Source organism: Ambystoma mexicanum, chromosome 1q (assembly GCF_040938575.1).
Source record: "Ambystoma mexicanum isolate Mex_15411 chromosome 1q, UKY_AmexF1_1, whole genome shotgun sequence".
In the NCBI taxonomy this organism is placed as follows: domain Eukaryota; kingdom Metazoa; phylum Chordata; class Amphibia; order Caudata; family Ambystomatidae; genus Ambystoma; species Ambystoma mexicanum.
In genome coordinates, this window is record NC_090922.1 from 421,096,708 (window position 1) to 421,115,366 (window position 18,659).

At 43.6% G+C, this 18,659-nt stretch overlaps 1 protein-coding gene across 2 annotated transcripts in view; it reads right to left on the minus strand.

Annotated features, from left to right (window-relative positions):
* The window catches only part of LOC138528210 (dipeptidase 2-like), a 468,557-nt gene that overhangs the window by 185,786 nt on the left and 264,112 nt on the right, over nt 1-18,659 (minus strand). For both annotated transcript variants that reach the window (XM_069639676.1, XM_069639669.1), the window contains exon 4: nt 4,961-5,090. In XM_069639676.1, coding sequence (XP_069495777.1) covers nt 4,961-5,090 — 130 coding nt within the window. The remainder of the gene's footprint in view (nt 1-4,960; nt 5,091-18,659) is intronic.

Sequence of the window (18,659 nt, forward strand, 5' to 3'; positions counted from 1 at the left end):
CTCTAGGAAATTGGACAAATTACTCCCAGATTTAGCAGAAAAATGTGAATGTAAATAATTAACTAAACGATTAGCATTAACTCATTCAATAGGATCCTAAGGAGTCTACGCCGCATCCCAAGAAGCCTGATGCACTAAAGGCAATATGTAGTACATTGCGATTCTAGTGATTCAGCCTGAAGCCTGGATACTGTAGCCGGCAGTGCTTGTGCAAGGAATCAGAACGCCAGGTTTCACTCACCGGATTTTGTAATCCCTGTTCTGCACGCCGCACAACTTCCACGACTTCTGGCACAACTTCTACTGATTCTGGCTTCACAGGGACCCACACTCTTTCTCATTAAAGTTGTTTGCAGTCCGGCCACTCATTTAAGGAGCCCCTTTCACTCCTGAGACCCAAAGCTTCGCAATAGCTCCTCGCCTCAGTCTCCGACACCTTCTCTGCGCGGCAACCACAGCAATCATGCTCACATGGAGAAAGACCGTTTTCATGCACGTCTTCCACTGCACAGCCTCTGCACTTCAGAGTTTGGGGGAACAGGACCCTCTCAGAAGAGGCAGGTGAAATCTGCTACATACATGTTCCAGCGTCCGTCTGGTCTTCCCACGTCTTATTGGTTTGTCAGCTCTGGACCTTCTTCTTTCTGCTTCTACTGCTACAGCATGCACTTTCCAGCTCCTTCTGATTGCCTGCACCTGTGGGGGCCTTTTATGTCTCCCAGGTTCCTTCAGGTGTGGGCTGTTAGGCTTAATTGCCTCACTACTACTACAGCATGCTTCTTCAGTCCTCTTCCTCGTCCCAGCGCTCATGGGATAATGGGATTCATAGTCCCCAACAACAAAATGAGTTCTTTTAAATAACGTTTCATTTAATTTTTAAGGGTAGATTTAGTCTCCTTAACGTTATTTAAAGGTGGATCATTAGAATTTATAATTATAGAGGAAGACAGTCTATTTAAGGCAATACTTTTAGATTCCTTTCCTCTATACCTCTGGGAGTAAGGAGGGTGTTTATCCTGAAATACTTTGAAAGGTCCTTCGGTGGGTAAGGTTTGTTCAGGTTTTATAGTACTTGTGCCTAGCGCCACAGATTCTATGTGTGGTTCAGATATATTATAATGGCAATAAGTCATTACCTGTTTTGGTAATTAAGAAAGATGTTCCCTTTCAAAGGACACATACCGCGTCTCGTCCCACATGATCTCCTCACCACCATGGGCTTTTTCTCCACCAAGGTGATCCTCACGCAGTACACCACCCCGAAGGTCAGGATTCGGAAGAGTCTGCCTTTGTGGGATGTTTTTACCCATGCATCCAAGCCCTACCACAAAACTGTGCATTGCTGGCATTGAAAACATCATGATGGCCAGAACTCCCCAGAAAGTGCACAGGGAAAACATGAAGAATAGGCTGCCACCCATTTTTGCCTATGTTTGTGAGCACAGGAGGGCACTGCCTAAAACCACCATTGGGCTACACACACAGTAGCCTGAAACCATTGGGAATGGCAATGCTGATTGCCAAAAGCAACCCAGAACTGTTGGGAATTCATTTTCTTGATGTCAAAAATTTGCTAAAATCATGGGCACGAAACCACCAAACAAAAATTCAACCCTGGTTGAGTGTTCGACTTTATTCTACTGTAAGGATTCCCATCAAAACAATGTTAAGCAAGGATCATATACTATCAAGCAAAATTCCCTTTTTAAAATACATTAATTCAAGACAGATCCCAAAAATGGGTGCAGTACCAGCATTTTCCACAAACCGGCGCTAGCGGTCTAAACTCTGACAGTAGAACTGTACTTCAGGAGTTGCCAAAGGATCCTGAGCCAGCTGGAAACTTCAAAGCCTTTTGATTAATTAAAATTTATAAACACCTGCTGTTCACAGAAGACAGGCTGATTCAATTAACAGTCCAAGAGGCTGGGAAACCTTCTCACCTCAGAACTCCACACAAGAAGCCAGGAAATCACATGGACATGCTAACCAAATGCAGAGTGGCCACCTGGCCTGCTGACCTCAGCCGACCCAGTAGACTCTTCCCATTGAATAGGATATGCTGATTTGGGTGTTGACTGTAAACAGAGCTCTGCCTGGTAGGAGAGACATGTGATCCCTGACTCTCCCAGTTCCTAGGGGCGGGCCAGACTGGAGTGTGAATTCATATTGCAGCAAATGTCTGTTTGGTTAAATTGCTTATAAAATCTTGTATTAAGCTCACAGAAATGTGTAATTTGGGGGTCCACAAAATGGAAAAGGCCCTCACGATTTGAGACCAAACTCCAAATTGTGCGGTGTCCTAGGACCGAACCCAGCTAATTATTAATACTGCAGACACTGTGCTTATGCTAGAGACCTAGTAAAGTACTGGAATATGTGTTGAAGGGGGGTGTACATTTGTGTAATTTTGGGTAAAGATTTAACATTGGTAAACCAACTAAAAACGAAAATAAGTTGCCATTTTTTAATGCAAGCCCCCAGGAAGATCAGAGTTGGGCCAGAATGTACCTTAAGTCACCTGTACATGTAATGTCAACCACTTGTGCTTTTGGGAAATATGTTTAGTTATGAGAATGATTTTCTAAAGCAAAAGCAAAGGGGCGTTTCTTCAATAGATTGTAAATGGCAGCATCACCCTGACTCACAACTCAGTTCCCCCAATCAAGGGAGAGAGGAGGAACTGGCCAATGATAAGTTGAGAGGGATGGGCATGCAGAATGAGCCGACCCACCCACTTTCAAAAGACATAAAAAGAGCCACTGGAACCCAGGAGGGACATTCACTTTCAACTTTCTTGCGGGACGCTTTGCCGGGAGACTCCAGACTTCAAATCCATCAATCTCCAGAGACCAGAGATCCAAAGAGACCAGAGATCCAGAGAAACCAGATCACTGTGCAGTACTGAGAGCTGACCCAGATCGCTGTGAGCAGAACCAGAGAACCAGTACCAAGTGGCGAGAGAACCGCAGCCAATCCTGACCCGATCCGTGACAAAGTCGTATTCCTGTCCAAAATATAGTGTGAGTACTCAGCCAGAACTGTGCAAAACCAATCTCTTAGTTTAAAATAATCTAATTCAAACTATTTTAACCTATTGAGAATTGCATCATAGAAATTGTGTCCCTTCTTTTGATTCAAAGCTGCAAAACTGTCATCTGTCATTCTGAAACTTTAAAATTTAATTTCTGCTACTCCTTATATTTCCTTCGTAATTGTGCTCAACGCACGCAACTAAATTCCGCGATTTGACATTTTGCTTCATTTCAGCCACGTGTAAAAATATTCATCTTTTGCTTCCATTACGGAATTCCGTTTTCAACGTGGTAACCATCCCTGAATCATTGATAGGGCTGGCCTGAACTGATTTAAAGTATATCTTACTCACCCTGAACCTCTAGAGCGTATTAAAATCATTTTAGCATATTTTTCCCTTCTTGGCATACCACCTTTAAAGTACTTTGCCTGTGTTTAAAATCATCCCTGTTTCTCAACGCTTGCTAGGGGGGAACTGAATTCGTATTGTACTGTGATTGTATTCCTGAGAACAGTGTGCTCTCCCTTCCATCTTCTATTGCATAGAGGGGCGGGGGGGTGAGTTGACAAAAGGGGAAAAGTGATTCTATTACCTTTTGCTGAAATCATATCAAGTTTGTTTCTGTGTTGCTTCTTTTCCACCTTGCATTTCCTTGTAGCATATAAAGCATTCTCAGCTACCTTATCCTCTATACTACTCCTAAGTAATTAAACCAGTGTGCGAGTATAACATCATCCATTGTTGATCACTGTCATATGTCTAAGTGTGATATCAAATATTAATTTATTATAAAAGTGTGATATATATCTATTGTTTAATTTTTCGAATAAACCTTTTCAATTTGCAAAACAAACCTACTTCTTGGCTCAGTGGGGTCAGGGGGATTCTCAGAGAGGGGCGTGATACAAGGGTTCATCATCCAGATTATAACTTGTCATAAAAATATATAAATAAGGGCTTCCCTTGAGCAATCCCAGACAAGGCACTGACTTAGTGGGACTGCTTGATTGGAGTCTTTAACACCTTTCCCTGGCCACCAGAAAGGAGCATTAGGCAGGGTTTTAATGAGGGATCCGTAGGATTCTTCGCATAAGGTAGAATCATCTAAAGTTTTCCATCTTGATTCTGATATCTTCCAGTCTTGTCTATCAATCCAGATGCTTATTCAGGCAAATGTCTCTCCTTATTCCAAGTATGTGAGCCATGTACTACACTGATTCAAGTACAGCATGCATTCCAAAGGAATAATTGGCTTAACTTCAAGTAGTAACTTCATATTTTGTCTTTGTTGATAAACCTCTCACTGCAAATAACTATTTACATATTGAAAGTTAATAACACAATTGAATCTTGGGGCAGAAATTCAGTGAAAAGAATTTCAAGGGTCCTGTGGCTCCTGCCTATGGGTTCTTTCAAACACAGCAGGAATGTCTCAAATACTCTTAATTTGTAAAGAGCATGTATGTTGTGATTTTCCAGATGAAATGTTGCACACCCGCCAGGTAAGCTTGACACAGCTTTATTTGATAAGTACAAATCCTGCTACAGTAAACCCAGCCGTCTCTTCAACTTTCCCAAACCCTTCCTTTACTCTAATCTTAACATTCTCAAATTATACATTCTGCTTTGACATCAATATTCAAATTACTTGCTGATGTCACTGCCTACTACATTTCAAAAGTAACGAAGCAGAATGAACTACATACAAGACACTATCTACTTAACACCTTCCACCTATGACATTCTCAAATTAGACTATGTTTGAAAAAACATACGACTGAAACAAAATGAAACAAGGGAAACTAGAACAAGACAAACACAATTCATCTTCAATTCTTCCGAAGTTATTCCAGATCTGGTATTTGGTATGGAAATGTTGGATAAATAGTGTTCAAGTACACATGTCGCAAATGTGATGCTTACCACTGGATGAGGTTACAAGCTCAAACTCTTCATATGCTCTGCACATTCGTTTGATAACGTCTATCTGCTCCAATGTCAGGCGCACAGCATCTTTGTTTTGGGCGTTGCAGAGTACGTATGCTGACCAGAACTGTAACAGAATACTTAGCATGTTAAGTACAGTCTTGTGCTGTTGGTAGCGTAAGGTAGTGGTTTGCAGGCAAGAAACATTACAATAGTTTTTCTACACAAATGGTGTTGTTCAATGAGCAGAATTGTCTTCACCATCTGCACTACAGCTGAGCATCCATTAACCCGAATATGCGGAAAACTGGGGAGTACATTTGCATTCAGTGAATGCTGATCTCACCATAGACAGGATACTGTGGGGAGCCAGAAGAAGGACACCGACCAGAAGACATTGTTTTAAAGCCTGTTCATTTAAATGAAAAGAAAACAACACCTTTCTAATCGTATGGCTAAAAGGTGATTCCCTTCCGACAAAACTCATCCGTAGTCAAAATGAAAAACAAAGTTTTCTGTCCAAACTTATCTTCTGTCTGACCATAGAACTGAAGAAAATGTAACTTAAACGGTATTGTACAAAAATGGTGACATTTACTGCGCCCAAGCAGACTGGGGGTTGCAGGGGTGTCCCCCGCTCTACCTGGGTGCAGTAACGGGGGTCAGAGGTTGCAGGGGTCTCCCCCACTTACCGTTTCGAAAAGCAGGGAACACGTAAGAAAAAAATAAATAAAAGAAAAGCACCCTCCAGCGTCAGCTCTAACCCAAGTTAGTGGGAAGAACTGTCGCTGCAGGGATCGCAAAGTGCGGGCGGCACACTTCTGCGTGTGCCACCCTAAAGGTGAGTGGAGTGGGGGGATTGGAAGGGGTAATGTAGGCTGGGGGAAGCGGGCACAGTGATCCATATGATCACTGTGCCGTGCCGTAACTGGTGTCGGCATTTTGGGCCGTCGCAGTTACGGGGCGCAGTGATCACATAGATCCACTTCAACTAAGCAGAAAATTCTGCCTTCAGCTTTAAGTAATTCTGACCTAACCTGGGTCTGCTACGTATCTCTTCTTCGGTACCCTCTTCTGTCATTGACAAATGTTCATGAAAAGGCTCCTCAGAAACAAGCACAAAGTCTCAGGTTCCTGAAAATAATGAAGATCTGAATTGGTGTAGAGTGAGGGGATATCACCTTTATCCCTTTTCACCACTTGGTTGGTAGTCTCTTTCCTGTATTCAAACTTTGGTTGCCCCAGAGTCTTCCTTTAATTCATTCTATATTAATCTCCTTGTGCTCTTCTGGTGCTGGTGGCTTTCTCAGTTTCACAGTCTTACCCATTCCCCAGAGTTGTGGTAACCCCTTATCAGATACACTTCCCTTGGCTCTGCAAAATATCCGTTCAACGTTTAGCCCGTTTTTATACTTGGGTCTCCTGCCCTCTCACAATCCTTATGCTTTAGATACTCGTTCTCTTCCTTGTGACGGTTGTCCCCTTGATCTAAGACTGGGGCAATTCTTCCTATTTCCCCTTGCTCTCTCTGGCTTCTCTAACCCCCTTCCACCATGAGAAACCCGTGAACCTTCTCTGTTGAGGTGGCTTCGATACATACGTGGTGTCGCTCTACTTCATTCTCTGGCATTCTCCAGAGTGTTGTATCTCACTCGTCTTGACTTCTCTTTGCTCGTCGATTTCAGTGCGGCGAGCAGAGGACTAATTCCACCTTTCACCATCTGGATCCAGCATGGTTTCTTGGGCTCTGTGCCCACCATGTCATCCGTGCGACCTGGTTTGCTCAGTCATGGTCATGCCACACATGCACAGCTCGTAACTTGCTCAGCAGCGTCTCTCTCCTCCACTCTTGCCCTAAGCCACAGCTGATTTCGCTCTGAAGTGCAGCTCCTCCTCCAAACGACGTACAAACATCAGAGGCTCACCTCTACGTTTCCTTTTAATCCATTCAAGGCTGATTATGCTTATATTTTGTTCAATGTGAAAATGTCCCCAGGAAATGTAGTCATGTGAAAATCTAGTCAGCAAAAAGTCATTTTGAAAAATTTAGCCATTCAATACAAGCAATCAGAGGAGTAACTTTGCTGAAAATGTTGGGGGCGGGGACATGACATCTGATGAAAAGGAGCCCCAGCCAAGTGAATGGGGACAAAATGGTGTGCCATGAAAGTTGGGGGGGACAAACACCCCTGTCCCCCCATAAAATTATGCCCATGCAAGCAATGCAAAGCGTGACAATTATGCCATTACTAATTTCGCCAAAAAAAAAGCCATTTTTAAATATACAAAAGTACAAGGCTGTAACCCTAAATATGGCCCCCTAACTCCATTCCTAAACCTTCCGCTAACTCATTACAAGCCTTACCCTACCCTGAATTACTTTACCCTAACCACTAGGTTTATCCTAACTGCTATCCCATGCCAACATCACCAGTCCTTTCCAACCTCTGTATCCGTTTCTTTAACACTTACCCAATCCAATACCCTAATACTTACACTGACACTTAATCTACCCTAACCACTTACCTAACCTCAAAATAATTACTCTAACGCTAACCCCTATCCTTACCCTAACCTCTGTCCTTACCCTAACATCTATCCTTACCCTAAACCAGGAAATCGCAAGCCCACTAAACCCTCTTTGAGCCAAACAACCCTACCAGCACTACATTTTTGGCTACTTTTCAGCTGCATTTTGACTACTTTTTGCTTGCCAACTTTTTTACTGCAGAGGTATGATCACCACTACTTTTTCACTGACTACATTTTTGTTGGCTACATTTTTACTAGATACCTTTTATTCTTGTGCCGTGACCAAGAAAGGGCATGTTGGGTATGATCAACTGTCAAGTCCTCGTAGTTACCAGCATGGCCTTGTGCCATATATTCATAGGTGCTTTCAAGATTGTTTTGAGTCCCACGGTTAAATGAAACATCTTCTTCTGGAATTCCCATGTATGCAGATATTGTTGTCTTTATAGGGAGTTTACACAGGAATTGGAGTTCTTGGGATTCATTACGAGTGTGCTAGTCCGGAAACAACGGTGCCGGTAAGCATACCGGCACTGTTACATGACCGGCACACTCCGAGTTCTGTGAGCGGCTGCCGTCCCGCCTGACCAGGTCAGACCTGACGGGCGGGACGGGAGCCGCTCACAGACTTTGACGGAAGCACCGGCACTGTTGGACACAGTGCCGGTGCTTCCGTCCTCCCCATTCTCATTGAGTCCTATGGGACTCAAATGGGAATGGGAAGTAACATTTTCCAGTGCCTGACTTCACGGACCGCCGGGGCTGTAATGCCACAGTGATTCCGTGACATCAGGTCCCAGAACAAATGAGAACTCCAGCAGCAGCCAGCTGGTTTTACCGGCACGGCTACCACCAGAGTTGTAATGAGGCCCCTTGTCTCCTGGGGGGAAGTCACTCTCAGTGGGTTCCCGCTTTTCCAAACCCCTACGGAGGGTTTTGCTTATCGGGCTCACCTGCCTATCCTCAAAGGGAGTGGCTCCCCCCTGGGAAGAAGGGACCAATTCTCCAGATTCCTCACAATACCCACTTGAAAGTGAAATGTGTGATGGCAGCCCGGGCCTGCATTTGGGACTATTCCCTGTCCTCTCCTCCCCAAGAGTAACGGGGAGCTGGATTACCCACTGTGTCGCTGACATAGGCACAGGTTACAAATTTAGGTCAGATTGAGCTACTCATCAATTTCCTGAGGGCACAAATAATAGGTAGCATGTTGGATTGAAGTAAATAAATATTCACTTTGGATTCCTCCATTCTTCTCTAGGCCATGTTCATGAAAATATAATATTTAAGATGTCATATTTTGAAAAACAATCAATAGCATCCAAGGTTCCTTTTAATTATAAAATTGAACCCTACAAACAACTAAATAAACCAAACCATCTTGAATACACCTCACCACGTCCTCATATCAATAGTGCTTTTCTTTCATGCAAACTCAACAAACTGTTATGGCATTCCTGTTCTGCCACATTTTCTGCTTTTAAGCTGCTCTAATAGCATTGGCCCTGGTTCTTTTTCCTCTATGTTTTGGAATTGATATATGGTGCACCTTTATAGGTCACTATATCTAAAGCATATATTGCTGGCCTTCCTCAATTTCTCCCTTGTCTCTCCCCATCTGTCCACAAGGATAGATCACATGTTTTTCTCCGTCTTCCTCTAATTTAATTTTTTGTTAAACAAAAGGAGATTTACTCTTCAACAGGCTGTTTAGATCCTTTGTTTCCTTCTTTTTTATTGACTTGTAAAACATGAAGAGTAATGAAAAACACACTTCATATATGTATTATTCTCACACTTCTTTTCACAATCTCTTAATCTTATATGCAGACTTGGTTTACTCTCCTGCCAAGTACTGACTTCCTATGTATTGCTCTCACAGTTCTCTTTATGGTCTCTTAATCTGACATGCAGACTTGGTTTACTCTTTTGCTAAGTATTGTGTTCACAGGAATTACTTTCACACTTTTCTTGACCTTCATGTCTCTTATTTGACAGCCCTGGATCGTCTTCCCTCCGAGTACTGTCACAAATAAGATTAGGTATCCTTGTTACGTGATATTTCCTGCTCCTGTAAGAGTCTCAGACCCTGTTCTCTTTATTGCAGTGTCTTGATACTGTTTTTCTTAATGTTACGTAGGGGTTATCCTTTTTCTCCCTCTCTCTATGCACTGTTGTCTTTAGGGTTCATTGTACCCTCAGGGGACCCCCAACCATAGGCTTAGCCACCCATATACCTTAGAGGTCTTGGCTACAGCCCTCCGGTCGGTTTCAGGCTTCCCCGTGTCTCTGTATGGCTCACCAGCGCTCTTGGATTCTTCTTGGCTTGCCACAGCGGCTCTGCAGCTTTTCACCCTGCTCGACCTGTCTCTCACAGCCAGACTGCGTAGTCCTGCAGTGCAGGGCTGCCGATGCTCTCCCCAGCCAGCCTCTCGGTTCTCCTGGTGATTCCCCTGGAAATGCCGTCCAGCATTCTGGTCTCTCCCTGCTGTTCTCCGAGGTGAGGATCAGCTACGCTCTCGGTTCCTCCTGGGAGGATCTGATTATTGGCTGAGTTTATTGTCAGTTTTTATGTTGCCATCCAGTAAGGTCTGTAGTTGGAGACTAGACCGTTCATGCAAGTTTATTTGGGTGATTCCTGCGGATCCGCACCTCTCCCTCGTCACAATTTATTGATTTGGAACTTCATGATAGCTACCTCTACTTTTCCTCACCTCAGTCCTTTCTACTTCTTCGGTTTTATAGGAGTGCATGGGATAGGAGGGTAGGATGGAGAGAGTGGGGTGCAGGAAACGTAGGAAGGGGCTCCCCTTACGTATGCAGTGATGACATCGTGGGATTTGTCACACCAAATATTGGAAATTATAACCTTAAGGCAGTGGTCTTCAAACTATGGGGGTGGCCCCCCTATGGAGGCATGGATGGGTCGTGGGGGGCACAAGGACCTTCAAAATGGGAGAATGTGACTGTTTTTAATAGGTAATATAAGCAGATATGACATTTATGGGGGGCCATCTTAAAGGTTTGCATGATTTAGATCTTATTCTTGACCTGTTTTACACCTGTTTTTTATTAATGAGATATTAATTATAATGATATTCCTATAATGTGTATCATTGGTTTAATGTTTGTCTTCTTGCTTGTTGAGGCTGTTTTCTACTGTGATGTTTATTATCTGCTTTAACAGAAATATATTTCAGAACAAATAATTGATTTTAAATGAAATAGTGGGGGGAAGTGAATATAAATTGTGCGTCCTCCCAAAGTGAGGTACTATGCCCCTGTTGGTGAGGTGAATAGGCAGTTTCCTGGATGGTCTTGATGATAATTACAGATTCTGTTTTGGTTGTTTGTAGTCTGACCCAAATAAGCACATTTCCAATAGGTTTGTCAGTAGGATGCGTTTGGGTTTCTTTTCATTTTTAAAGTTTAAAAGTTCCGCTTGCCTAGGGTGAGGTTATCACGAGGAGGTGTATTTTTGGGTACGTGCCAGTGCTTGCCTCGTGATGACGTTAGTTGTAAAGCCCGTTTTTTAGCTATTTTCTGAAGGCTAGATGGTCTTCTTCCAAGATGCTTGAGCAGGGATTTCCGCAGGTTGGTTGGCAGGAAGGAGAAAGAGAAATCTTCATGCCATTTCCAGTCGAAGTTTGGTACTGTAACTAGTGTGTCATCGATTAATTGTAGCATTCTTGATCATACATAGTGTGTGAATTTCCTTGTGGATGCCAGGCCCGTGCTGTGGTAGGCACTATGAGTGATGCATACAGTTTTGAAGTGCATCTTCTCTTTGATGGGAGCTAGTGAACTCTGTGAAGTGCTGGGGTGATGAGTGTAGATCCTTTCAGTCCTAGGAGTAATCTGGCTGCACCTTTTGGACTGGTAGTATGTTGAGTAGATGTTCCACAAAGTCCAAGGTAAAGGCTGTTGGCATAGTTGAGTATTGATAGTAACTGTGGGATTTATGTCATGGTTCTGTGTGTGAAGGTCAGGTAGGGAATGGTGTGCCATAAGGTAGATTTGGAAGACTTTATACAAACACCAGGGTAGGTTTGAAGACACAAGGAAAGAAAAATACCTTCCCTAACCGTTAAACTGATCTATGTTTTTAGCACAAAAACAACGGTTTGTCGGGAGAACAAATTATCACAGTGCGCATACCAATACACTCAGGTAAAGATATAACAGTGTACTAGCTGGCCCTAAGGGAAGAACACCCTGTCCCTGACAGGGGGTCCTGGCCCTAGGTGGCGTGTGGTGGAACACCTAGATTTGGAAGAAACAGCTCCTTATGATGCTGTTAATCGGGAGTAAGGACTTTGTCCATTGGGACTCCAGTTCCTCACAGTAGAAGTAGGTGGTGGTCAAGGTGCCCATTGCATCCGGCCTTGGGATTGTAGGAGGGTTAGATGGTACCGCACCGCAGATCATGATTATAATAGTGATGAATATTGAGTTCTAACTGAATTCCAAGCCAACTAACTGCTAGGTTTCTGTAAGCATTCCTAAAGATACTAGCTAATTTGGTTGACAAATATGGGGACTGATCCAAGTATTTAAACAATTTTGAGAATATTGAATCTCAGTAGGTAAGAGGGAAATCCGGGGTGCACCCGTTTTATATGTCTAAACTTGCAGTCTCTGCCTCTTCCCAGAGGGAAAGCATAACTTTACATAAAGAGATATAGCAATAACAACCTGTAGTGTGATTCAGTCTGTAAAACAAAAATTGATTAACAACAAATTAAGCTCTATTAAGAAATTTAAAACATGAGTCAAATATCATAAGCTGAAGAATTCAGTTTAAAGATAGCAAAGGGTAAACAAAAAGTAAACACACCTAGTGAGTGTGCAATCTAACTGATAAAATAGTTACTCTGGACCATATAAAGTTCTGGAACTGTACTGAGTAGAGGTGATGTTGGTTATTGGGACATATGTCATTTATAGTCTCCAGTAAAGTATTGGTAACTCAGTGTAATCGGGTATTGTACACATATAGCATATGCTCTTGGGCTTAGGCAACTTTTTGACATGTTTCTGTACTTTATCCTAACATTGGTGAACATTCCTCAGGAGATTGCAATTGTGGTCACTAGTAATAACAAGACTAAGACTATTCCTGACATATGTCCCAATAACCAACATCACCTCTACTCAGAAGAGAATATTGAATCTAAAGTGCGACACCATTACAAAACTGAATTTATTTTAGATTAAAGTTAATGGGCATCGACAATTTAGGTAGGTAACACAAAAAGCAGATTTTGTCAATCTGAATTCTTCAAAAATGTACAGATTCAATTCGGCATTAGCCACCTTGCTTGATCCTAGACACATGGAATCACTGGCAAATGATGAGAGCTGGGTAAATGCCTTGTAGGAAGCAATATGATGACTGTTGGTTATTTCAATAAAGCTCAATGCATATATGTCTGCTTATATGTATCAGTGTTGTCAAAGATAGCCTCAAGAATACACCAACTCTCAAAGGGTTTTTATTCTGAATTTAAATAGATTCCAACTGAATGCCATCACTCACTCTCCCCCGGTCTTTCTACACCTGACATCCCTAAATCCCAAGGTGGTCACTAGAGATTGGTAACCACTACTATCTAGAATCTGGCTGGCTAGTGGTGAGGGTCTAAAGGCAACCACCTTATCTGTCTTAGTCCCTCAACAGACTACTAGGTGGATCCTAACCCGGAGGGTCTCACAAGAAGAATAACAAGAATGGGTGCCTTCTAACCACCCAGGTTTCACTTTGCCCTTTCCTCTCACACCCTTGTACTCCATACCCGATGTTCTGCCCTTCATTTCCCTTCCTTCTACTCTCCACCCTTCTATTCATCCCATGCCACTCTTCTTTCTCCCCCTCTCTCTCCCTCTTGCCCTCTCTCTCTCTCTCTCTGATGTTATTCTGATGTTATTCCATCTCATGCCTACTCCTATGCTTCCTCTCCACTCAATTACTCTCCACTCTCCTCTCAACTACTCTCCACCCCCTCCACTCCCACTACTCCCCACTGCCCTATTGTCCATTTCCACTACTCTCCATTTTACACTCCACACCACCCTTCCTTCTTTGTCATCCTCCTCTCTCAACCACCTTTTTCTCTCAGCCTCACTTACTCCCCTACACTCCCACTTAATCTCCCTTACCATACACACACTCTTACATCCAAGTACCATGTTCTCTCACCAACCAATAGCTCACCTTGCACACACCCTCTGTAAGTCTCTTCTATGCTGCGCTCCACCATCCTACCTCGCCCTGGTCTCTTGGTCCACCTTCTCCTCTCTTGTTCTCATCCAAACAACTCACACTCAGTCCCTCCACCATCCCCTTTTCATAGTAATTCCTTCCTGCAGTAGCCTTCCCCCCACAACCCCTGCATTGGCAGCCGCCCTCACCTGCACAATGGGCCAACCACAGAATGCTTTTTCCACAGGGGCTGGTTTGTGCTGCAAAAATTGCATAAAATGTCCTTCTAGCCCAGCCCCCTTTTCCAGTGCAGACCCACCAGAACTCCATGCTGCGGGCACAAAATCAGGATTTCCGCTCTGGGCATCCATGCTAAGCCGTGGCAGTGTGCTGTTGCCGCTGATGCACAGTTAGTGGGACATTTACTTTGGTTTTATCACTGCGCTGTTACATCGGTTGGCGTGTCAATGGTTTGCCACCAGGACTCCTGTACCTGGAGTTCTTGTCGCAGCTATCTCTCTCATAGGTTTTATAACTTCAGGCTTGCCCTAAAGGAATCTGAAATAAAGCAACTCACTCCCTCCGTCATAACACCCTCACCCTGTTTCTGCTTCTGGGGCAGGGCTGGCTCTGGTAAACACCCTAGTAGGCATCCTGCCCCAGGTTGAGAACTGTTCCCAAACCCCCTTGGAAGGGTCAGGTTGATGACCCGGTCACACACTGCCACCCTTTCTTCTAGGTCCCCACTTCCCCAGGGCATCTGGGTACCTATGGGTAAAGGAAAAGAAAGTCTGTTTGATTATTCCTGGGACTGTACACCTTGTACAGAATTTACAGGCAATTGTCCAGAGATGGGAGGGCCACCACACACAGGCACCAGCAGTAATTAGCCTGCCCTGACGGACATAGGCATGCACCTTATCTGGACACTCCTCCGGAATTGAAATCACAATATTGCCCCATGCTGGCCATTCCAAGGTCTCCCAGAGAGGCCTGCAAACCCCACACTTTGTCACTGGAGAGTGAATACCTAACTTCCCATTGGTCGGCGGGCATGGATGACCTCTTGCTGTCCCCCCAGCACAGCACAGGTCCTCACTCAACATAGCGCAGATCCTCAGCATTCTCTTTTCGTCTGATGTTCTCCCCAACTCCACAAAACACCCTCTCCTGCAACCTGTCCCAACTCTCATTGCACCTTGGTGCTCCTCCAGACTGGTCCAAAAAATTCTCCCCCATCTGATCCCATGCCACTATTCACAGACGAGCGACTTGTATGCCGACTTGGCTCTACTATGAATTGCTCTTCTTGAAGTATCTTGAGTGTATCATTCTGTAAAGTGGCTCAGGATTGGTTTGTGGCTAAAGATTCTCAGATTCTCTTCCCCCTTTCATTTACATCCTTTGCAAATGTAGTGCTTAGAGGTGACAGGTAGAGAGCACCTCAACACACACAGGAATGAGAGTGGAGAAGAAAAGCCTAAAAGATAGAGCATAGAGTTTGTATATAACAAACCTAGAGACCACAACAGAGGGTATAGACTATAATAGGAAAAGTCCCCTTGTATCCCCCTGAAAAACTGTTACATGTGACTGGCTCTCCACTACATTGGGTTTCCAGTTGTTTTGCTGTGTCAATCTGTGTAATCAGTTGGAGAAAGCTACATGAACTTACACAACCGAGCAAAATCAGAGGAGTTGATACTCTTTGATATAGTGCAACTGGTTTTTGGTGTATGAACCCTGTATGTATGTATGTATGTATGTATGTAAGTATGTAAGTATGTATGTATGTACAAGAAAATGTGTTAATGGGATTGTATTGTTGAGTCCATGCTTTATAAAAAAAGAAAAAGAAATGACTATGAAAAAACAGGTACCTAAATAGAGTAATAGAATAAAATATGGGGTCCTGTTAAAAAATCACCAAAGAGTCAAGGCCTGGTCAATGAGAGGTCAATGGTTTGTTAATCTCTGGATTATGACTTGTTTTCGATAATTTAGAATTATTGTGCATGCAAGAGCAGGCGGAAGACTGTGATTCCCTATTATTTTGTCCTTGCTTTTGGAGCCACACCCGAGCCATTAAATAGACCTGCCGCAATCTTGTTTCTCAGTTTCACACCTGCAAACAACTGGCTGAATGCAGCTGAGCTCCCTGCATGGCTTGACGGTAGGACTGATGTGGTTGCTGTATGTGAATGCCCTGATCCTTAAGTGAATTTACGTTTGCATTCAAAATGGGTTTGGATGTCACTTTGCGCGATAGGTGTTTTTCCAGTGTGTTGTAATGACCAGGGAAATGATAGGCACATGTTTAACCCAAGTTTTCTTCTAACCACCTCACTAGTGCATGCTCAAACTGGGGCAGGGAGGTTGATAAGTGTGGGCGGCATGGTGAGGATAGCCAGGAGATTCCTCCCCACACCAACCCCCCAGCCGAGCATCAAGTGGCTTGTGATGTCATCCGCCGCCATTGGCGGCACCAACGTCTACCCCCATTGTTAGGTTTGGGACTCGGCTGTAATGTTAATAGCTGTCTTCCTGTTGGCTAATCTACCCTCTTCCAGCTGGAGATGATAGTATAGATCTGTTGTAAACCACTCAATGATTTCAGAACATTGTCCACCATGGTAGCTTGTGGGATGTTTTTACCCATGCATCCAAGCCCTACAATAAAACTGTGCAGTACTGGCATGGAAAACATCATGATGGCCAGAACTCCCCAGAGATGCACAGGGAAAACATGAAGAATAGGCTGCCACCCATTTTTGCCTATGTTGTGAGCACAGGAGGGCACTGCCTAAAACCGCCAGTGGGCTACACACACAGTAGCCTGAAACCATTGGGAATGGCAATGCTGATTGCCAAAAAAGCAACTCAGATCTGTGGGGAATTAATTTTCTTAATCCCAAAAATGGTTGCATTACCAGTACTCACCACTATCAGAAAGCCGGCGTTTTAAAACCACCAGACTTTTGTGTAAAACTGAACAAATGAAACAAAACCAGACCAAGGAAAGACTTGCTAAGAGTTGGATACAATGTAAAACTATATTCTGAAATGACTTGAAGGAAGTAATTATTTAATGTATAGGTAAAAATTGTCAGTTTGATTTGAATGTAGAAAACTGGGAACAAAAAGTGACATTTAGCTGAAACCTGGCTTAATGAAACTGGATTCTGCCTGACAACTACCCCCGACAGGAGTTGAAACTGGATCAACAGCTGTGTTCCCTGCCAGGTCTGGCTGCATCCTGAGGTCACATGGCCCTGTTGATTGAAAGGGGAGTGGCAGCTGGGGACTACAGGGAGTTGAACAAAGGCCTGTCCTGGACTCAGGAAAATGTTATATTGGGGGCGTCGTAAAAGTGGCTTCCTCTTAGGGGAAACTGGGAGGGGCAGTGCCTCTGCTAGCAGCTGAGCTTGGGGGAAGTGGATAAACCAGTTATTCCACCCTGTGATGTGGGAAGCCACAACCCTTTTTGACCAGAGCATAATTTTAAAAAGATAGATAACTCATAGTGCGGACTTGTCAGAATTATATAAGTAATATAATTATTTTTGTGATTTTTCTGTGAACATTTTAAGAGGCGTTAGGACCCTGTGGTGTATTCTGGGGGGTTGCTAGCGGAAAATAGGGTCTCACTCCAAATGTATGCATGTTAAAAATCTGACACTTTATCATCTGTAACCCATATCCCTGGTGCACATTTGTGTAAAATCTGGAAAGGTTTAGAGGTCGTTATCTGGATGAAAAGGGGAGAATTCTGTCATCAGTGGACACGACATCGTACAAAGACAGGGATCGGATGGTTTGGTGCTACAGAAAATATGTTAACTGGACCAATAATATTAGTAAAATGGTGCATAGATATATAGGTATTTGGGTCAGAAATAGATTTGTGTGCAATCTGACAAGGGGAGGTTCCTCTGACCAAAAAACCTACAGCATCACTCTGACTCACATTTCCTTCCCCCAATCAAGGGAGAGAGGAGGAATTGGCCAATGATAAGTGAGAGGGGCAGGTTTAGTTATGACCAACGCACACACCCACTTTCCAAAACACATAAAAAGAGACTGCCGAGACAGGTAGAGACATTCAATTCCATTTGCTGCGGAGCATGCTGACCTACAACTTCACATCCAGAGATCCAGACTTCAAATCCATCAATCTCCAAAGACCAGAACTTTACTTCAGAACTTAAAGCAAGGGCCTAAACCCACAAACTGAGAACTCTTCTCAGCAGGCCTCAGCAACCTTAAAATCATTTGCGAACTATTCCACAGCCGGGCGAGCTGTTTGAATTCTTTTTCCAAGAACAATTGCCAGAGACCAGACCAGAGATCCAGAGTGACCCAGACCGCTGTGAGCAGAACCAGAGAGCTGACCCAGATCACTGTCAAGTGCCGAGACCAGAACCGGAGTCCAGTCCAAAACCTGACCAGATCCGCGGCGAGGCCTATTTCAAATTTATATTGTGAGTACCTAGCAGAACTGTGCAGAACCAATCTCTTAGCTAAAATAATCTAATCCAAACTATTTTAACCTAAGTAGAACTGCCTCCTAGAAATCGTATCATGTGTCATTTTTAAAGCTGCACAACTGTCACCTGTCAATTCTGCAGCTGCAAGCTGTCGACTGTCATTTTGAGTTTACTTTAAATCCGAAAAACGACCTTTACAAAATCGTTCATATCTCTGGAACCGTTTGTCCTAGGAACTTGGTTTAACTTTCCTCTGAAAGCTTAGAATCTCAGCTTTCCAACAACCTACTCCTTATACTTTTGCCGCAATGACGATTCACGCACTCGCGAATTTACCGCGATTTGCGATTTTGGCTCAATTTCTCCACTTGTCAAAATAGCAGCTCCATTCTTTCTTTTGTTAAAATACGTTTGCAACTTGGTAATAACTCATAGAGCATTGCTAAAGTGAGCCTGAACTAATACCAACACGCAT